The 24,252-nt window shown below is 32.3% G+C and overlaps 1 protein-coding gene across 1 annotated transcript in view; it reads right to left on the reverse strand.

Annotated features, from left to right (window-relative positions):
* Nucleotides 1-24,252, reverse strand: part of LOC113522930 (zinc finger protein 395) — a 69,624-nt gene that overhangs the window by 22,622 nt on the left and 22,750 nt on the right. Inside the window, exons 3-4 of the mRNA XM_026908776.3 lie at nt 17,346-17,473; nt 15,613-15,767 (exon numbers count right to left, since the gene is read on the reverse strand). Of these exons, the coding sequence (XP_026764577.1) occupies nt 15,613-15,767; nt 17,346-17,473 (283 nt within the window). The remainder of the gene's footprint in view (nt 1-15,612; nt 15,768-17,345; nt 17,474-24,252) is intronic.

Consider the following 24,252-nt stretch of genomic DNA (forward strand, 5'->3'; position numbering starts at 1 on the left):
TCAGGTATAATTAGAGCCAGTTAATACTGATATATTGGACAAGACCAAATAATTCTTAAATATTTATTTTGAAATTGATAACCTGTTCCTAATACGTTGAAATATAGAATTTATATTAGAGCTAGAAGTCATGTGGATATGATTTATACACTAATAAATGTTTAAAAATCTGTTCTCATCTTTTGATGTAAGCTGTTTAGTTCCGTACCTAGTAAAGTACACTAGATTTTATCATTTTTGCCTTTTTAAAATGTGTTATAACCGTTACACATGATTATACACCTTGTGTTTTATCTATTACATTGTGCTAACACAAAAAAGTTGATCCCTAATGCAATCGTTGAATGTAGAACGCTTATGGATAGGTGTGACCTATTTCGTTGTTGCACAACGCGATCACAATGTACTTGTGAGCCGGTGCTGGTTGGTAGTCCAGTCATAGTGTACTGTTCCAGTTGTTCATTTCGTGGTGATAATACTGGAGATATAATTTAAAAATAGAAATTTTGGATTATTATGGATACGAAAAAATCGCTGTTCTCACTTTACATAATGTCTACGTAAAATGAATTAAAAGAAAAACCAGGCTCAAAATAGGCAAAAATATGGCGTACGGTTCTCATCGGATATTAGATTATTATTCTCACAATGGCTAGGAGGCTTGGTATATATACATATATATCAAGCACATACAAATGCTATAGTATTTTTTCTTTGGTGTAATAGTGTATTATGGTTTGTTCCTTTAGTCGCCTCTTACGATAATCTAGGAATGGTGATATATTGCCCTACAGTGTCATCTCATACGGAAGAATTCATAGTTTGTTGGTCCACAAATCTTTTAAACAAGAATCTTCAATTTTAAAGATAAGCAAATATGTAGATACAACTTTAACGTTGTATTATACTAGATATTATAATAAGAACATTAAATTTGGATGAGCCAAATGCAAGCGTGTGTTTGGCCTACATCAGCGACCCACTTTGATACTGTAATCGCAGTCTGTACACCACACGCGTACCATTTGTGCCCGTTTCATTGCCAGATAGCTGCTAGCGTAGAATTTGCTGGCCATTATGAATTCCGATTACTTTTCACAAACATACTATCCATTTACTGTTAAGAGATTATGTCATAGAAATTACATACAAATTGACAATCCTCAAGAAACCTCTATATGTCTTTTAGCAAATTAACATGCCCATTACCTGAATGTTATAAACTTTATTACCAACGAGTTTAATAATACATCGTAATGTATCAATGTTGCTAGTTGATCATGTCAATGAGCATGACCGTTATCGGATATTATAAAAGTGATTATGTAATACGTTCTAAATTGAAGAGTAATTGGTTGACAAAGCGGTGGTGACGTATGGTGCGTGCGCGCATGATATTGTGGGGTCGGCCTCGACGGCCACGGCTCATGGGCCTGAACGCCGGATGCCCAATGCTATGAATTAGCGTATTATAATATACCTATTTTACCGCAAGTTACGCTACTATTGTATTTAATTGTATGTTGATTATGTGTCTATTGTTACGAAACGATGAACTATTGTTTTTCTTTATTTGAGCTATCACGCTCGTTAACAATTTGTATTACAATAATCCACTACATTCTTTACGGTGTTTGGTAGAGTTGAATCTTGACATTATTAATTGAATATATTTTTTTTTAATTGGCTTCTATATTTTGACATCATTGACACTTGTATTTTTATAATTAGAGAAAAAATTACTTTTAAACATTTTGAAATTACGCATTAAATGCTATAATATATTTATTGATATAGGATAACGGATAGAGGTCATAGTACAATATGTAATCACTAATCAAGAAAATGATCATGCGTATGATACGTGGAGCAATTAGGGTTACTATCTTAGAGAAAAAAATGTTTCATTTAATTAAAAAAATAAATAAATGTCAATGGCACGCGTCTTTTAATACTGTTTGCTAAGTGATTATTCGCTTAATGTATTTGTATATATTGAATATATAATAGTAGCATATTTATGTTATTCTTAATATTTTAAATGTGAAAGTGAAGTTGTTTATTTCACGTCTCTTACGCCTTAGCGACTTAAGCTATCATCAAGATTTAGCAAATTATGTAATAGCTATTTGACATGGAGAACGTAGGGTATTTTATATTTCGGTCATGCGCATAGTATATAATGTAATTTATTAAATTGTTTTTATTCTAGACAGCAAGAATGTAACATATTATAAAATTATGTTTTATGTATGACAACCCTAGGTGTGAATGCCGCTACCGCGTGCCAGTGGTGGGTTGACTTGGCGACCACTTGCCAGACTAGACCTGTTGACCGGCATCCACCTATGTAGCGGGCACCATTTCAACTGGATGTACATATTATAATAATATAACTGTTAGTGTTAGCGAACGGCAGCTAAGTGCCGCTGTCTTCCGCGTTATATATATAGATCGTGAAGGCCACATCTTTATATTCGGTCGTAGCAATAACTGCTTACAACATAAACCTTGAATATTTGCGTCAAAACTAGTACCCATTTATCTGTTGTGTACATTGATTGTTAACAGTATCTGCTCGCTACAAAATACAAGAGTATTTATGTAAATAACTACTTCAGATCAAACTGATGCTCGTGCGAAGTTCATTATTGCTAGGAAGCTAAAATATTTCGCGTGACATATCTGTACGTAATATTTAATAGTATATAAATACCTAATAGTATCTAATAGTAGTAATACTATTAGATATTTTTAAAGACGCGCTCGTCTGTATTTTTGTTTGATATGTGTTTAAAGCATAAACATCGAAATAGATTATCTAATATCCTAAGCTAATATCTGATACAATAAACATGATACCAATACTTTCAGTGATCAGGAACAATAATGAATGAGGAGTGACTAATTTGTATTATTTCTACACTTTTAACAAGGCATACGAGTTCGATATCGCATGACCTCGGCACAAATTACCGTTGATTTAAAAGAATTCATTGAAGATTTTCAGGTTTTTACTATTTAATGGACTATAATTTGTATACAAAAGACTCTCGGACTTGTATTAAATTAGAATATGGTGTTGATCTGCGTATTAAATTTCGTTAAATTGTTTAAGCTTGATTAAGTTATAAACATCTAAATATCTTTACATACTTTCATAATCATAATATTAAGCATGATAAATTGACAAGTTTCTTTTTTAGATAGTAAATTTCCGTTTATTTTATGTTTCTAATAGACACGTACTTAATTAATTGCCAAGGCTGTTAGAGGCTAAACAAACAGTTCGCGATAGCGGTCACGTCACGTTGCGCACGCGCTACCCTCTCCGTTCACGTGAGGTGATAGTACATGCGTTTTCAAAATCTGCTGCGCGTCGATATCACAAATTTATCATTTATTTACACTGCATACATTTCAGATAGAGCACGGAACTGGTAGTTTAATCGTATGAAATAAATATATTTTTATCAGTTCAATGTTACCTAATATCATCGATTGCACGTAATATTTCCATAGATTTCAATGTTGAAAATAAAAACAGTCAGTAATTTGATGAATTGCTTATTAACCAGATTGTCAAATTATATAAATAGGAAATTATTAAATGGGCTTATATAATAATTTCCCTGATAAACCAATATAAAAAATAAGTGTGTTTATGACTGACGTCGGTTTGAATAATCACAGTAATAAAAAGTAAATATTCAATACTTTCCTTGTAATTAGTAAAACATTATTCAAATAACGACAAGAGATGGGCATAGAATTTTCCTGTTGCTACCACAAGTGACGTTTGCAATTAAGTTTGTAATTATACATTACAGCGGCCGTGAGTACGCGGAAGTCACCTCGCTGCCTCTGTAGATAACAATTGGCGTATTTTATCAACGGCAAGCGATAAAGTGGCCTTCGCTATCGTGTATCTGAGTAGAGTACGTCGTATTTAGAGGTTGTAAAGTCACGTGTAATCACGTTATTACTACCTACTCACTATAAGTGTTGACGAAAGGAAATACTGCTAGATTCAATTTGCTTGTGATCGGAATTCGAGTGAACAAGTCTTGTTAACAACAGGTTTTTTAAGATTTGCTACTAAGTTAAAAGCAGATTTTTTTCTTTATATGGAATAATTAACTATTATAGTATATTACTTTAAATATTAATTAAACACATGAATATTTTTGCAATCAATACCAATTTTGTAAGTACATATACTTATTTCGAAAGTGTATTTAAATTATGATCATCATACATAATATTATATCACTATATAATATATAAAAAAAAAAATTATACGAAAGTTTCTGGAAACGTGTTAAACTGAAACAGTTCCAAGTAATTTGGAAACATAGAGCAAACTTGGCTCGAGGAGATCCCATCATCCGACTGAAAATAGATGGCACAAGAAACGAAGAAGAATGTAATAAATAAGCAAAATTTACACTTATCGTCTAACTGTCGAGGCAAGTTGTTTTACGAAGTTACGTAGCTATTTACGGTAGCTATTCGGGTTAATTACTATTAATTACTATTTGCCTAATTGTCTTTTATAACTTTCATGTATAAATTCTTATACATATTATTATATACCAGATTTGTTACCGGCGACAATAAAACTATAGATATGGTTTCATTGCTTCACTTTCGGTTCCAGTGATTGTATTAGAAAACCATGAAATCAATTTAACTAAAGGCATTTTGTTCCGAACTATCTGAACATGATTAATTATATAATTAAATGGGAATAATGAAATTAAAAAAAATCCATTTCATAACCAGTTATGTAATATTATTTTTAAGTTTTTTATACAATGATTGTATAAAGTAAAACAATACTAGTTCTATTAACACAATCATATCAGAATGAACACATTATTAGGGTTCCGTACTAAAAAGGTATAAAAGAATCCTTATGGCGCGACTACAAAAAATATATAAATACAATAATTTTATATCATATATTGTTAACTACATATGTTTAAATTTTATATGCTGCCCTACGAGTACGGAAATGTAAATATTCTAATAGTATATTTTATATTTTTTTTATTGTGCATGGTATGGATTGATTTGTGTTCTGTATGAGTATAATTTTATGGTAATTGCAACTTTTTAACACCTTTTTCATCATTGTAGTGTAGCTTTATTTCTCTTGGTGTTTTGTTGTATTTTGCAGCAGCAGCGTGTATACCTACAATAAATTCAAATATTTTATCCAAAGAAAACAAAATCTTTTGTGAAAACATTTTATATATGGAACCCTTAGCGAGTGAGTTCAATTCACTCTTGACCAGTTTTTTATAAAGTGTTGAGTACGGCCTTCATTTATGTACTGTTACGACGTTTATAGAGCTCGTAACACAAATTCAATCAACAACAGTATAAACTAGATTGGTTAAAAGAATCACTAGCTAAACCATGCGACCTTGATAGTGAATAATTTAAGATTGTGTTCCAAAAAACAAAAAAAAAACCGATTTTAGTTGGGGCACAACTAGTTATTTTGATTTCAAAACTAAACTACTGAACCGATTTTTATAAAATTTCCGTGCGAATGGTCTGTATGTCCTTTCAGATAAAAAAATAACTTTCCAAATAGGTTTATAACTGATGGAGTTACAAGGCAACAAATGTAAACAATTATATCCGAATTGACAACCTCCTTCTTTTTGAAAAGTTTCGTAAGTTTATATTTTTGACTTACTGTATCATTGAGTTAGTACAGTTCTTAATCTGTGTATTTTTTTCTATACAAGACTCAAACTTATGACTTATAATTTAAGGTAATCCTTATATGTTGCTTAATTGTCCGATGACGGATTTTAAGATATTAATTATAGATCTACCTGTACATAGTATGAAATGCCAACACGGGTCACCCTTGATGTCATGGTATGTTTATTTCCCGGACACATCGACCCGTACATTGACATTTGAATTGTAAGTAAATGATATGTAAATAATTTACTAAAGTCTGTTTATTAAGATTTTTATTACGATAATTTAAAGATATGTTTCATAAAAAAAAAACAGTCATCAGTCGTGACAAAATTGCTATGTGACCAAACAGGTAGTAAACTATATTTATTGCAAAAACAATTATTAAAAACGGCTCAGAATTATCAAAAATTTCGCTTAATCGACATAAAAAAAATATAAGTGAATTAAGAACCTCCTATTTTTCAAGGCGCTAATCTCTTACAAAGATTGGATATTCTAAATCATCAATATAAGGAGACGTGTTACGAGTGTTTAGCAATAATAATGTATTTTTAACAAATACAATGTTTATTAAAATTAAATTCTTATTTTCCAGTTTGATATAAGATCTGAAGATACGATTCGTTATTATATATATATATATATATATATATATATATATATATATATATATATATATATATATATATATATATATATATTTACTAAAATGCCTTAATATAATTTACAGTAGGATAAGTACCATAAAACAAATACGTGATTTTTTGTAATGATCATTATTCTGTTGCCATGTCTAATCTTTTAATACACTATACAGAAAACTCTTTTTTATTATATATAACTATAATGCTAATATAATAACATGCACTGAACTAAGTATTGAATTATGATTCACTCCGAGTAAACGTTGCTTTTCAATGATAGATATTCTTCTACTTAATAATCTTAATACACTATACAGAAAACTCTCTTTTATTACAACTATAATAACTTAACATGCACTGAAATAAGTATTGAATAGTGATTCACTCCGAGTAAATGTTGCTTTTTAATGATAGAGACTCTTGTACTTAAAAATCTCTATCGCTAATAAATCGTTTTAATTCACGAAATGACGTAGAGTTACAAATTACATAATATACTAGTTCCTTTATCACGCATTATCAAGGTAGCTTTCTGCTTTGCTTGAATCGATATAGCGATTTGCTGCCAGTCCGAGGTTACACGTGTGCCTACCGATAAATACGTAACTCGTGCTGATTTCAACGTCAATATGTTAAGGTAAGTCATACGCGGTCCAAACTTGGTTTCCTTATCAACTCACCGGTTGTTTTAAACATTAATTTTAATGGCAACCCTACTCGATACTACCATTTCCACGTGTCGACTATTCAACAAAAAGTTACAAGGTTAGTTGCGATCGTTACGTAGTGAATATTCGCCGTTTATTATTAGTTGTTGCCGCGGTTTCGCCCGCTCCGAACTGGTTATCTCCCGTTTCTGGAGGGTTTCCCAATATTCGGTTGATGGCTAGAGATTGTTGGCACTTGGTGGATTTTGAATTTCATCTTTATAATTGTAAACACCTGTTAAATAACAATCTATAATACAATACAACTGTTTCACTTATAAAGATGTTTTATCCCATATGTAATCAACCTATTTTATTGTCACTTTTTGCGTGGAACTTTTTTTTTAGTAGATGTAGATTATATTAATCTGTATCTGTTATATTTGCAAAATATGACATAAAATGATTTGAATGTTGATTTGACGAACTTGAGTGGATTTTTTTTAGTTTAGTTTTTTTTTCTTTTGTTTTTGATTTTTTTTTTAGTTAATAAATTGTAAATTTGTAGTGTCCGTGTTATTTCCGAATATGGTCGATGATTTTTCAACTTTTAAACTGTTTCCTGTTTTAATAAATAACAGTATAATAAATTTAATATTTTATTGTACTGTTTAAAATTAAAGCTAGAATTTACAAATAAAGAATGATTATAATGGTAGACGTATTGCAGGTCATAGACAAATCTATGTTTGGATGCTTGAGAGGTTCAATGTTCATTGTCTCTTTAAAATAAAGGATTCCTTAGCCATAATGAAAGTGCTGTTGTTACCATCCTGTTGTAGTGGATTCTTCGGATTCAATTCGTATACAATCCGAATTTAGGATCTTTTTCTATTACCTTGGCTTTGAATGCGAACCCAGATGTTCGTAATCTGGTTTCACATATTATATAATATCCTAATCAGTAGAAAATAATTTTAAGATGAATACTCGAAACTAGTAATTTACAAGTACTCAAAAGGTTTAATATTTAAGTAAAGAGGTTTCTTTAGGGTCGGCAACGAGCGCGTAATGCCTCTGGTATTGCAGGCGTTCATAGGCTACGGTAACCGCTTACCATCAGGTGGGCCGTATGCTTGTTTGCCACCTCAGTGGTATAAAAAAAATTTTTTCTTACTCGTAAACATACTTTCGTAAAAACACAAATTTTATTTTATTTAGGAATAATATTTAGCTTATGTAAGTGTGCGCATGATGCAACGTATTGTTTAATTTTACAACTGGAGTCTATTTACATCACCAGATTTTAGTCAGTTCAGCTCGACTAAACCTAGTTAACAGGCAAGTGTATCTATTTTAAATTGTTTGCCAAAATAAAAGCAGGTTTTAAATTCACCTGTATTTTTGCATTTTTTTTTATTAATAATAAGTACGTTCCATTGTTTACACATATCACATTGGTTTATGGTCATGTCTAATGTCAATTGACGCCCCGTTATTACATCTGACCACATAGATAAGTTTCCAGAAATGTTATGTACGTATTTATCTATCGTTTGTTTATTACTTAACTATGCTATCAAGTAAACATAATTTCCACTGCCGTGTATAAACAAGTCTAATGCGAGCGAGAGAATATAATTACACAGATAGTTGATAGAGTAATAATAATTGCATCGATAACAGAACACGTTTATTTTAACCTGAATAGTTTTGAAATTGTTAAGATTTTTTTTTATTTTTAATTTAATTTCATTATTTGAGAAAATTTTGTATACTGAAAATATTGATAATAATTCCTGAATCCATTTTACGTTTGTAATGACTAATAATTACATGATACATAATATGAAAGTAGGTAATTAGTAATTCTTCTGAGGTATGAGGATGTATAATGAGTAGTATATGAGGAATATAAATTTCGTTTATAACACATTATGATAGACGATATAATATGATTAGCAATGATGAAGTCGATAGGACCTCTGTAAATATTTGTTACTTGCGTTTTAGTTATCTATGAGAGAATGTAGTCTGTGGTCAGTAATAACAGTTGCAAGTTGTAAAGTCCCCCCAGCAACTGTTCTCGGAAATGTATAATGAAGCAAGCAATGTACAGCACTGCAGTAGGCTCACATCATGGCTACAAGTTGCCATTACTACTGCGCACTTTTCCGTTAGAACAAAGGACCCCATGGGAATTAGTAAACCCAACTTACTACTTTACCATCTATTGTCATTATTAATTAAACAAACATGCAACATGTACCAACACTACTTTAATATTGAGTTCCAATGTTGCTCTACAAAAGCTGGATAAACCTACAATATAAGTTATAATGATTGAATTGCATGCAGAAAGCTGGCAAGACCTTGCTTCGCTCTAATAGCTGTGTCCTTGCTCAAGGTTTATTCGCTGACGTCAGACTCCTACACTCAGTAACAACAGATTTTGCATCCTACCTAGTGAGTACGTGTTGCTAACGAACAATTATTATGTAAATACTGACAATATACAAGTGTAACGAAACCGTTTCATCACGTGAAGTGCATACAGAGTTTACTTTATTGATTCCAGTATTACAAAATACAAGCATTTCTCGTGATAATGTCGACGAATATCTAGAAAGTTGATAACAGTTGTTATCTATTGAACAATCTATTTGCAGGTATTTCAATATCCATTCTGACAAAGCAACTCCTTGCGAATTTAAGCTATTATGACTACTTTATATGATTGCGTGTATGTATGTTTATTTCCACTATCTATGACGTTTGTTTTTAAATCCAACTACAAATAAATAAAATACGTCATTGTTTCAAAAACGGTGCATATTTCTTATATATTCAAAATTTTCCTCATAATCATACTTATCTTAATAGTGGTAAAGGTGGAATAATTTTTTGCTTTTTCCGGACACTATTATGGTAAGCGGTTATTATATAAATAGTGCACAAGAACTGGTTCCGTACGGATCACATGTGGCCAGGTCACCGACCTCAGAGGACCATCGGACAAGTTCCCGACCCTCACTATCGACCGGCTTGCTCAGTTCGCGATCAACAATATTGTAACTTATTAGCAAAAGTTAAATCATACAATAAAACTGTTAAAGTAACAGAGATATGTAAACTAACATATATACAGTGACATAATTGTACGACTGTTAACAAAGAATTCAATTACCGATTACATATGTTACCTGTTGACAACTAAGTGATTAATGAATAACAAATGACAAATAACAGAGCTAGCAGGTAAATAGTTTTTGTTACCCTGTTGGGTTTCTTGTATCAGATTAGAACTCTTTATCTGAGCAAAAAGGAAGCATTTTGTGGTACGTCATAAGAAATTATCACTAAATATAAATTTCGCAGTGGCATTCGTTAATAAGCGATAATAGAATCGTTGGCAACTTTATGTGATAATTTAGTTCGGCGACACCGCGTCTGGGGCATACCATTGTGTCGTGTTGCATCAATAATAGCCGGCTAGCGTTGGCCAACGTTTGCGTAGGACTCGACCTGTATGCAACGCAATTCCCAAGAATGGGTGTGGAGGTAATCCAATTAAAATAGCTACTGAACAAAATATATATAGTTATTTTATTGATTTAATTATATAACGTTTGTTTTGTATAGTAAATAGTTTAATATATTAACTAATACAATTCATCAGTTGCAAATATGCGGGAAGAAACTCTTATAGAGGTAAGCTCTCCTTTTGTGCATATGTTTTTCTTATTTACAACTTCCTTGATATAACATTTTGTGTTTGTTGTAATAGACAAACAAATAGTACATTTCAAAAGTAAATAATAGTAATGACTTTTGTACTTGCAAACATTTTTATATAACAATGAAAATTTCAATGATTTCACAGCAGAATGTAAATAGACGTTACGTAACTAGATTACTTATTGTAATAGTGACACGAGCGCTGTAAACTGGTCCGCCCACGAGGATCGGTTGGCCGCCAACAATTGTACAAGGTTACATGGAAGCGTGGGTCTGAAACGTATTGCACGCCAATGTAACACACGATCATTGTATACATTGTAAATAAGTACGCCATACAGTTGCGAATTGCGACATCTGCGTCCTCGACTACGCATTACATGCAATTTCCGCATCTATGAAACACTAAGGTTTACAACAGAAAAACTATAATTTTACATTTTGTTTCATTAAAAAATCAACTTCATTCAATACAAATTAGTATGGGATAAACACCGTATCGACTGTGAAACACACACACACATACACACACACACACACACAAAAATACAATATAATCAAGAACCACTTTTTTTAAAGTTGATTCAGAAAGAATAAACAAAGCTCTAGCTTAGAGAACACGACTGTGTGACATTGAAAATGTAACTAAGAGCAAAAATGTCACAACAACAAAAAAACAAATGTAAATACGTAATACGTACTCATGTAGAGCTCCGGTTGTCAATTATCATGTTTACCAGTTATGTTTTACTGGGTAACTTGAAATATTTTTGAATATTAGATTTAAAATGGTTATTACAGATAGGCTCGGAAAACAGTGCGCATATACGTCTCTATATTTCATTTTAAATTGCACTTGACCTATATTTTTATATGATTGTACAGTGGGAGTGACTGTAACAATTATCTTATTACAAACGCAATATAGTGATGGTCATTGAGGTATGTAGATACTCATGTTAAATTAACACGAAGGCTTCAATTGTTTTCTGCGCATGGCCTGGCGTCGCGTGGTGTAGGCGTTACACTCGCTACACGTGCGAACTTTTCCATTGCGCAGTCAACTCACTATAAACATTATTTACAGTAAACATAAAGTGTTATAAAGTATCATAACATAAACATAAAGTTTTACAATAAATTGACATTATTTATATTGTTTTTTTTTTTTGCAACGAGATTAGCATTTAGCATTAGTGTAGGGATTTTTCCTAGGATGGGCGTTCGGTCAGTTGTAGTAGCTTTAGATTTTAATAAATCTGATGGCATCAGGCTTTGAAGTCAGTCTCGCTTGCTATATTCATGCTTAAATCGCTAATAAAAATATAATAAAATCGAAAACTTTAGCATACATTTAAGGGACCATTCTATCAATAAAACTAAACATTTTTCGTCAAATAATTAAAAGAAATTAAAATCAAATATGTAATTAGAATAAAATACGTGTGTTAGGGGTAGTTGGATTCCATAATAATACGGAGGATACTTTGTTAAACAGTAGTGTATACAAATTAATACTATATTTTTATGTATGTGTAATATTCCGCTACATTGGCTCACATACTCGTAAAATGTATTTATGACAATTTTACAACGTACATAGTTGCATAACTAGCGACCACAGTGCTGCGCCTTGACATTGCACGACACACTGAACCTCGTACATGGATCGTAAATCACATGTAAATACATACATGCATCCGCATATAAGTTATAGTCATTTACATTTATATTCTTAAAAACAATAGATTTCTATATCAGCATTAGGTACTGGTATGTAATATTGGCAAACGTATTATGTGGTATAGTACATGATTGCATAATTGTAACTATAGAGTAATACACAAAAGCGAAATTAAACGTTATACTTTATCACAAAAGCGCGATAAGAACGACAAATGTGTAACAGAGATGCCATATTCAACTATTGGTGTAGAAGGTCACCCGCCTAGAAGTCGTTTTTAATTAGATGTCAGTTAGGTGTCAGGTTGGTTTAATAAAAATCAGTTAGATATTTTATAATATTTATATTGAATCACAAATCGTAATTTTTTCTGTGGTCAAGCTAAGAGAAAAAAAAAATCCTAAGAACAAAAAATTTTCTGTTATTTAAGAAAAAGCTGTCTATTAACGATATTTTTATGATTTGGCAGATCTCTCTTCACATAAAAGCCAATAGTATAACTTCCTTATTGATCTGCCAATTAGTAAAAACTGTACAAATCACATACTAAATCGTATCATTAATGATATAAGTTAAGGTTATAATCAAAAGTTTTTTTTACTCGCGAACTTCGTCCGCATGAATTCCATTTGAACTATTACGCAATGTTAATTACTTGTAGCGAATACGCACAGTTACCTCGTTTTTTTTTTAATTTACTCAAAATTAATGTAAACTGTAAACAACAATAATCACTTACATCGATTCAATTTTATTTTTTATATTAAGAAACATAACTTTTACGTGTGATTCTTCGTTTTTTGTTTTTAATTAGAACGACATTGTATCTGTGTAAGAACTGAAATATTATGTTTAATCTAAACCAATTCACAGAAGTGAAAATATATAAGTATGGACGGTACTTTTTCTTGTGCGTTGATGCTTGATAAATAAGGAAGGAGATTGTTAAAACTTAAATTGTTAAATACATTATAGTTAAAATATGTTATAAAATGTTTAAAATTAGGGCAATGATTACTGTTTCAGGAACTTCATACATATCATAAATAATACTGAATAGATAAAAGTACCATAATTTAATTTTAAACATAAAATAAAGTATCTATTAGCTAGTTTTAAATATATTATCAATTATTCCATCAGAACTTATTTTCCTGAAATGTTTGATTAACACGCATAGTCGTTGTTCATTATTGAGCTACTGCCTATCTCTGTATCAGAAGTCAAATAGGTCAGTAGTGAAAACGTTACAGAGAAGCAGAAAGACGTCAGACGAGCTGTGATAGTCTCGATGAGTCTGCGACTATCGACGCTTGTCTCGAACACGTGTCACAAATAACAATAATATTAGGTACAAAAGTAATTGCTCACATACATTGTAGAAAGATAAATTTATACAGTATTATGTGTCACTGGTTCTTTGTCTAATGAATTGATAAAACCTCTAGTGAGAAAGGGTATAACGTTGTTCATTATAGCCTTTTTCTTTTTAGGTAGCTACTTTAAATAAGCAACTTTTTCTCTTTCGAATGGTATAAGAATCGTAACGATATCTTTAAAAACAATAGAGATAGTAAACATGTAAAACTACAATTAACAAAATATTTGTGGTAAAAAAGTCATAATTAGAAATAAAACTACAATATTTTACAAAAATTATTTTTGTAAAATGAATCGGCGATTTGAACCCTTTTACATCATTTAATAGCGATTATTTTTTATAGCGTAAAATACACAACATTGTTTTTCTTCAAATTTCAATAAAATAGTTTTAATTCAACTTAAAACTATTTTCACTAATGATAATTTTAATATTTTTGTTAAGTGTGATTAGGTATAATAGAATTATTTTTAAAACTATAGGTTTTACACAAAAACCGACAATTTCATAAGAAAGAGGAGAAACAATTACTATAAATGCAATCATTGACTTGTTCAATTAGCAAATCATAAAAGCAGCAGAATTTTTTTTCTTTATTTAAAATAGTTTTTTGGCTCTCCTGAAAAGTGACCATTTTGAATTGAACCCTTTCTCACTAGAGGCACAGAATTGATAAAATACTAGCTTGAAACAACGTTGTTCATTATAAATAATGTTTTACCACACGCAGGTATTAGTATCTTTATAAAACTACTTTCATCCCTTACTGTAGTTATAACTCATACGAATAAAATGTTATTTATCTCCACTAAACAATAGAACTGATACTTTAATACTAGTCAGTAAGGTTCGATATTAAAGGACCGTGTGAATATTTTATGAAACTAGGAACAGAAGTGCATAGTTCCCTGCAGCAGTGATACAATGGCATTTAAAGACGGCAAACGGGTGTCTCGGTAGGTGAAAGTAGATTTACATGAACATGAACAACGAGGTTTCTTTGGGAAATTAACGACAAAGGAAATGTTATGATGCATACAGGATATGAACAAACTAATCGTCATTTAGGTATGGAGGTATTATGAGTCATAAATAAGTATTCAAGGATTATAAAGCCTTTCAGCAGATAAGATTTTTTTTATCAATATTTAGCCACTTGGACAATAGTAATTAAGTAGGTACTGCAAATATCGCTTACAATGAATTTGTAAATAGATTTAGATATGTATAGTATTATTGAGCGACATACTTAGTTATTTCAGGTCCACTCTCTTATAATGTAACATAGGTAAAGAAAATAGACTAATAACTTTATTTATTTGCAATATTTTTAATTTGGAATACTGTGATTTCAGTTATAAAGCAACAAGCTAAATAACAAAATCAATAAATAAAAATGTAAGATATAACGGTGTATAATTGCGAAGCGAATGTGTAACGAACCGAAGGCGGACTTCCGTCAACTCTCACGCTTACTGTCCTCCTTGATACGCAACGCAACGCAATACTTGATTACGACGTATGTCTTCAGCGGTACGGGGTTTCGTTAGCGCCCAGTCTCCTGGCTTCGCAGAACTGATGAAAGCGACTCCTCTTTCTCGCACGAACACTTTTATACGAACTTTCCGGACAGACCTCGTATGTCACGGTCTAATTGAAGCTCGTACTGGTGACTGAGCACGTTCCACACGACAAATGTATGTAATTTTGAAGGCGCGTGGCACGAACCGTTAGTGCATGAGCCACGATTTTAAAACGATAATGCTAGAGGCCTATTATTTATAAACTTACCCTTTTTTTGCGAGGATGCAAATCATAATCTAAAGCGATGCCCTCGTCGCTGAATGAGGACGAAGCTGGCGGTGGGGAGGGTGTGCCTGAGCGCCATGATGAACCCGAGCTGCTGCTGGCACCCGGCGACACTGAAGAGCGGCCACCCCATGCGCCTAAATAAAAGAAATACTTTATACAGTATAATATGAAAGATAAACAAGGAATTCTATCAGCGCTGTATAAAAGACAGACGTTTTTGAAAATTAACCATCTTTCTGAAGGGTTAACACACATAATACCCACGTTTTGTCACTCGTATTTACGGCGTCAGTGCGATAGATGGCATGCCTATCGCTTCTCTTCTAATAATCATAAATGCCTCAGCACTGATTATTTTGGATCGAAAGATCGTAGTAATTGAATGATTTGATGACAGGCATTTGAACCTGCAGCACCTGGAATGGAAGTCGAAGTCATTTCACTGGCCTATCACTACTCTATCCATATAAATAGCGTAATGTAACGGTGGTAAGCTAAAATTGCTTTATGGTAAAAAAAAATACCACAAATTCCTATATTAGGTTATAATACAATGATGAAGATAACAGTATTTTAAAGTAAATACGATAAATTACGAAACGAAATTATGGCTGGCCACTTTCACTGACAAGAACAGCTATCTGCTTCTAGCGGCACACACGCGTACGCGCATTAGAACAGCTCTGAAGATGAATCGTAAAGTTTTATGTGTGGTGTGCCGGCATGCGGACGAAGATTGCATAATGCAGCTTGGTATACATAAGTTCCTTATTATTAGCGGCTACATATATGTACCATATACATGCATCTTTGTTTTAAACTTTATGTTTATTGTATTTTATTAAAACAATACGGGTACTAATTTCTTTAAATACTGTTTTGCTTTAGTTTGCAAGTTTTTCAAGTATGACTGGGAGTCTGAATATAGTTATTAATAAATAAGTTCAACTACATGAAGTGTAGTTAAACATGAAGAAACCATTTGGTTGAAACTCATCACAGAACCGACGTTATACCAAATACCTGTCTAGACATCGTCTAGACAGCTGTCTAGACGTTAGCCACGTTTACATTCATATACTTTATTCTCTGAATATAACTATCTTCTCTTTTTCAGGAATATGTACGTAAGAGGAATAATTGTTTAGATGTTTTAAATAGAATGAAGACGATGTCTAAGTACAGTTGTCGACACAAATTTGCTTATGAGACGATAGCAGAAAGTGGCTATTACGTAAATGATAACCATTCAGCAGTGTACCAGGTTATGTTTGCATGTAGCTTAGAACATTTAAGACAGAGACTGGAGACGAAACGACACACCTTTTATAAACAATAGTCACATATTTATACACCACAGGAAATTTCAGTCAAGAAATTTGCTGAGAGCTGTCGTTTATTTATCTTTCTATATATTGATTTTTTCCCTTCACTGAGCTATTCTTGATTAGTCTCGAGTCTTCTCTGATAAAAATGCTACAATTTGACGATTCAACAGACTATAGGTACCTCGGTAAAAGAGAGAGAATTGATTCTTCTGTCAAATGCTCTAAGGTATGCGTGATGTAATAGATGTCTTACAGTTGAAAGTCAATCAATCAGCAGTGATGCGGTTCTGTTAAATCAGGTAGGTGTGACGCGGCGGAATGCGTCATAATGTATCGTGTTATATTGGTGACGTCGCCATGTCGTAGTAGTCGTGAGTGACTTACTGGGGCGCGGCGAGTTGGGCGAGCAGCTAAGCGACATGAGCACCAGAGCTGCGTTGCACTCGTTCATCTGGTCGTCACGCTCGCCGTAGCCCAAGTCGCATGAGCTACTGGGACCTCGTTTACGTGACCTGCAAAACAAAAGTACAATTACTAATGTTCTTTAAAGTAAATTAAAAGTTTGGTGAAACTTATGAAGACATTAAAAAAAGAGAATATAATGTTTATTATAAAGAAATAACAGAAATTATACAATGTTGAATCATTTTAGTTTTTCTTTTTTAATTTATTCATTTCTTAGTTCACCATTGTTCGTCTTCTAATCAAATACTGAATGGGAACGTTAGAGTGTCCCGTCTGTACTAGCGTTTCACTTATTACAGCAATTTGTAAGCAAGTATTCTACAGCACAGTTTACAGACATGGTCGTTACAATTTACGTATTTGTCTCTTTCTAAGCAGGAATCGATATTTCAGCGGAGGTTTTAGCTTTCCATGAAAAATCAATAGCCTGGCTTAGACCAAGTATAAGTACATGTATGTAAATATTAGTAAGTCAAAGGTATATGCATACTATGAAAATAATAGTATATGTTTCACTAAACAAAAAATGTGTCTGGCATTCCAATCTATAGATATGTATTATATAAGTCTAGACCAATTTATTGATCTTTGTTGTATTAAGTTTAGAGATGAAATTCATATGAGGCTCGAAGTTGTCGAGAGGCAGATGTTATATAACCTGTGATTATTCGAATGTAAGAGACCGACGAATTCACGTTAGACTAAGTTCAGTTCCATCACTTGTGTAGACAAGGCAATGATCCCCAACAGGCTCATTACCCCATAACAGTTTCTGAAGGTAATACATTCAACTCTGTGCCAATAAAATCATGTATTGAAACAAGTTTATTTTCTTATACTGTGACCAAAGTGAGGCACCTATATACGTTTAGTTTAATGTCACATGGGTAACATCACTTTTATACTAGAAGTTTTATAATGTTGTCTATGAATGCAATCGTATATCACTGGTAAGACACAGTGTAGTTTTGTCTTTTATATTGATACACAGTGACTAATAAAAAGCGTTATGCAGACAATTTAATTAAATTATATATTGGAATAATTATTAATTAGTCAGGGACATTTGTTGTAAAATATGACCGAATATTCTTATAAATTTTGCAAAAATACAATGTCTAAACTCTTAAATGAACTTTACCAGAGGGAGACTTTGTACAAAAGTCGATTGCTTGGATATTTGTGTATTGCGTGTTTGCATGGCTGTGTTGCGGTTTGAACGGTGGGATATGGCGTAAATTTACAGTGTACAAAGGAATAACATCTGAGTCATTAAGAATGGCAACGCATGGGATGTATTATGGGCGAAACAGTATTCTCTGTTATGTCATGATACTGCTCATGTCTATAGGCGACGGTTACCACTTTCCATCAGGTAGGTCGTCAGCTTATTTGCCATTCTAAATTGCATAAAAAAAAATCAAATTCTGGTTAGTATTGAACTCCTATACTCATTAGAATTTATCTTATAGATCGGATTATGAAAATATTTAATATATTATTAATACATTAATCGAAATTGATTACGTAGATTTATCAAAGTTCAATTTCACTGATGAATGTTGAGCTATGCCAACTTACAATGACGCAGGTAATGCGAGCATACATTCAAGAATAAACAATCGAATGAATGAAAAGACATGTGACAATATGAACGTTGTTTGGATTACACATACGTAATTCAAAATTTATTATTACAGATTTGCCAATGACGTTAAAAAGTTTCATTAATATGACGAAAATGGATGAGGCGTTTTTGGTTTTTGTTAGAAGATAATATGTATGTAGGCGCTTAAGATTTTGTCTCAAAACAGTTTATTGATATGCGAGACAAACTAACCCCTAATTGGGTAGACTTGGTATTGGGCTGATGTGAAGGGCCGAGAGGCTGGCCGGCGGCGACGCCCTGGGCTCGACGTCCTTGCCGCGGGGTGGCGCGTCGCCCTGACTTTAGAGCATTGACTCCGCGCAGGATCGCCGACCGACCGCGAAGGTTGCCGACACCTTGTTTTTTTTTTTATCAACTTTTGTAGATCATGTAAATTTATTATTTTCTACATACATATGTATTGAAAGGGTAATTTGTATACAGGTTAAAAACAAAATCGATCCTGGTTTATGTTGCTTTGTTTTTTGGATTTATATTTATTTTAATTGGGATCTATTCGATATTGTAAAGTTGTCTTCTCATACCCTTATTTACATGACTGTACAAAAATACTGAAATACAAGTTTGTACAAGTAAATATAAGAAGGTTGTGTGCGGACGTACCCTTGGTACAGGGTATATTCACCCCACATTTCGTCAACCTTCTATCATGTTTATTATTCAATTTAATATAGCGTTTAGGAATTATTCAAGTAACTGATTTTGTGAGAAACAGAGCATAGTTATCAAAATTTCTTGTACAGAATATCGAATTCTGTTATCTTAAGTTTTCTATTAGAACTTTTTCTCCACTCGAGAAGCTTCTCTTTTGGCACTATTACTTAGCTCCATCTTTTTTAATTAAGAGTTATTGATTTTTTTCTAAATAGTTAAAGGTATAAAGTTAAAATTGTGAATTTATAAGGTCACATACACACTATATAAATACATTCAAACAAGTATTCCTATAATAAAACATAACAGTTATGGTTAATATGAGCTTACATTCGATATTAAAATTTTTATAAAAATCTATATAGAATCTCTAGCCGAAGGCTAAGTCTAGGACAAGGTGTGGGCCTGAGCCAGTGACAGTGATGAGGTCGTTATCGGCGCGAGCGACGACCGCGGCCGCGAGGTGACATTGCTTGTTCGTTGCTGCGCGATAATAGGGATGGATGTTCGCCGGTCGCCGGTGCCGCTACGCTACAGCGTCACATAAATAGCGGCCTGACGTAATTTGCTCCAATGCGATGACGTAATCCGGTACGAACCACGCTGTTACTCGCAGTGATTATATATAATTCAGGAGGAAGAATTTTCAAATGCTCGTACCGTGTGACTGACGTCAACTAATAACGATACGAATGCCAATAGTCTAATATTGGTGAGACAGTTCTAGGGTTGTTGTATAATGAAATGATTTTCATACACACAAGAGCCGGCCGGCGTGCGACAGCTGTACATACTGGCGAACGCACATACTACAGAAGAGGTAACATTGAAAACGACCTTGTCCGCTGTTGCCGACTACGCAGCACAGTACTAATATTTTCTTCAATATTTATAAATTATAAAAAGTATATACGTACTTATAAATATGAATCATATTAATCATTGTTGATTGATCTTCATCACCTTGTGATGGTCATGGAAACGATATCCGCACAATAGAAACATTTGTGTTCATGAGTAATGTTAGTTCGTATTGTTTTGAACTTTTTTTGTAGTTATATAATAATAAACTTTCCCTTTATATCTTATACTAAAATAACTGCGGTGTTTTTTTTTAACTCTTCACCACATATAATAAATTATTCTTCATTATCTACTAATCAGGAAAATTGTCACAATGCACCCTGTAACATTCAAAACACATATTATCCCCCAAAGACACAAAATGGCGAAAGTCTTTAGGAAATTAGATCGTATACAATCATAGAATATTTAAGAAATTAATAGATAATGGAATAATTCTTTAGTTCGTAAAACTTGGCAAGCTAATATTTCTATTTAAATCTGGGGACAAATCCGAACTTGGAAACTATAAATCAATGTAAATTTAGTTAGTGGTAAGCAAAGTATTTGATAGAATCACTATTTAACATTAATACGTATAGTCTACTCCAGAGTTAATAATATGGGCTCACTGCCGGTAAATTGACAACCAATCTACTTTATGCAGATCATCAGATATTTCTGATCAAGGATAATGTCTTAGGTTTAATTGGTCATTTTTAAATAATAGAGTAGAACTTGTCGAAATTGGCAGCTTAAAGAGGTGAATGTGAGAACGGATGTTCAATTCTAGATTGTCGCCCAATTTTTAAATTATTACTAATTACATTCTCTATAAAGTTAAAAAGAGATCGGATTGGGATCAGAACTGGAAACTATAATGAAAAAAATATATGTCATATAAGTCTGCTAAGTACTATAAATATTTTTAAATTTTGTGGATTAGTTACTAGATAATGTTCACAAATAATATAGGCAAATAAAATTTTCGATATCACATTTGATTGAAATGAATTAAATTGTGTAGTTAAGTTATAAAAATGAGATTAGGAGTTATAAAACGTATTAATTATCAATGTTTGTTGCTTACGTAACAATCGTTTCATATACGTTGCCGGCAATCAAGTTAATGTCATTATGATAATAGGTGGTCAATTTGCGAATTTGAAAAACTATGTTTTATATAAAAAATATTTTTTTGTTGAAAACTAAACAATCTTAACCCGCTCGTTTGTTGATAGGCATTTAGGTACCTTCTTTTATATCTGTTGAACGTGGAATTTTTTGCAAACATTTCTGTAGGTCAGGATCATTTTTTTTTAGTTACAAAAAATGGTTCATTTTGTTTGATTGTGCTAATGCGTTGAATCCGCCTGTTCTACAGGTACCTCTACAGTCAATAGTGATGAGATCATCGAAGAACTCAGTTCTTTACTATGATAAAAATATATAAAGTTAGTTTAACAAATATTAGGTACATTGTATAAACACATTCTGTCTTTTTAACTATGCGGCTTACGTATTTTATTATATTTTTTTAATTTATAAATATTTAATGTAGTGGTACTAATTACAACGATGTATAGTTGTTATAATCGATTATCGAGTATCTGATATCTGTTAGTGACAATATTAACAAAATTAAACTGTTTAGTTTCTCATATCTTTATTTTTCTTTTTTTGTCTATAATAGATAATATTAATATAAAAATCGTCATCGAATCATTGTTTATATCGTTGACGTAACAAAGTACATAATAATCAATTCTGACAATCACAGTCATGTACGCACACTTAACACGTAGGTGCGTAATAAAATAGCATTGAACTTGAGTTATTGTAAAACAATGTAGCTTATAAATCGTTCAATCCGTCTGCTGTAGCTAGGTTATGTTGTTATTATTAACAAATGAGCATAAGGTGACCGACAAGCCCACTATGAACAATGTGATGACGTGGTACTTGGCTAAACTACAATCAAAGAGTCATTAGCGAAAATCACGAATGCTATTATAATGTGCATTTCAGAGAATAATGTTCATTTTTTGTACGTTTTGAAAGGTGGAATAACCTGTATGTATGTTATTCAGATGAAAGTCAATGCTGTGATAAATAACTTCTGATGAGTAATCAACTTGTATGTCATCACCTGAAAATGAAGTGTGTTTAAGAAGAACACAGTTCTATGTATGTTTTTCTGACGATACATATAATCAAAGCATCTTAATTTAGAAATAGATACATATATAATAGAAAAGTTTGTTACAAAGTCTGAGTACTTACAAAATTATTAAAATGTTTGCATAATATGGAATACAATTACCGTCGTAACACTTTCTCTATACGAAGGCGGCATACCTACACCTGCCAAATGAGATAACGGACCTCCACAACACCAACGAAAGCAAAGACATAGTCACGAGAAAGTGCACGCAGTCCCCTCCATTAACTTTACACGCCTTCTCTTTGCATGTTGCGCAAACGAACGCGGAATGTAAGCCAATGCAGTTTTTCATATGTCCTGGGGAAACTGGATCATAATTGAAATGCAATAACTTATACTGTGAATTTGATATTGGAATTTGTACAAAGAGCGATTGGTTTATCTTTCATAGATAAACTTGAAAAATACTTTTCTAATCTCAAACTTGTGATCGAAAAGTAGTCTGAAGTTAGTTATATTTAAAATAGAGTATTTGTCCTTAGAAATTGAAATGATCATTAAAATTGGAAAAATATATCGGAAAAGTTTATTTGTCGTTGATTGTAAAATTCCACATCCCTTTATAATTACTGTTATTCTAAAGCCTGTTTTCATTAGAATTTAAACTCTTGCGTGGTTCTTCTTAGTCATTTTATAGTAGATATATTGTTTTAGAAGTAGTCTTAGACATTTACATTAGATAAAAAATTTTGAAGTTGTGTTCTGATTTATGAAAAAGTGACATTGAGTTGGCAATACCTGACAAGGCAACACGTCGCGTCTGTGCGGCGACAAACCGAGGTTTTGTGACTTGCGACATCATAATGCGGATCGTGTTGCCGCCCTACTGCCCGACAGGATACTGTCTACCAGGACGCAAAGGCATGTAGATTTCTACAACACGTTGGTGACTTTGGATAACATTTCCAGCTCAGTAGCTGGGTTATGTAACTTAAGTTCTAACAATTTCTGTTAGGAACTAGAACTATCGAATGGTAGTATACGAGTATATTTGCGAAACTGTTTGTTTTGTTTTATTGTTTCATTTATAATCTTGCAGTTCAACTTACCAGACATGCAGAAATGTAAAAGACATTATTTATATTTTCTGGGGTTTATTCAAGAATTATACAAATTATTCAAGATTTCTTCAATCAGTAGAAGGTACATTATTATCAATTTGTCCTTGTTATATTTACTTTAGTCTCTAGTGAAATACTAAAGTTGTAATTGAATTAACTAAGGTAGATATTAGTCAAAGGTAAATTATTGCTAGTGTTTATTGTATCCCAAATAAAAGATTTTAATTAATACTGTAATTTTTTTGAAAACCTCTTTATAATAATTTATGTAGAGTGAGTGTTATCCTTAAATATGTTTAGATAATTTTGAGGGTAAATTTGGAGTGCTGACAGTGCCATTTAATGCTTATTTCTTTGCCACAAATGGCGTTAGGT

Source organism: Galleria mellonella, unplaced genomic scaffold, assembly GCF_026898425.1.
Source record: "Galleria mellonella isolate WM207_F2 unplaced genomic scaffold, CSIRO_AGI_GalMel_v1 utg38, whole genome shotgun sequence".
NCBI lineage: Eukaryota > Metazoa > Arthropoda > Insecta > Lepidoptera > Pyralidae > Galleria > Galleria mellonella.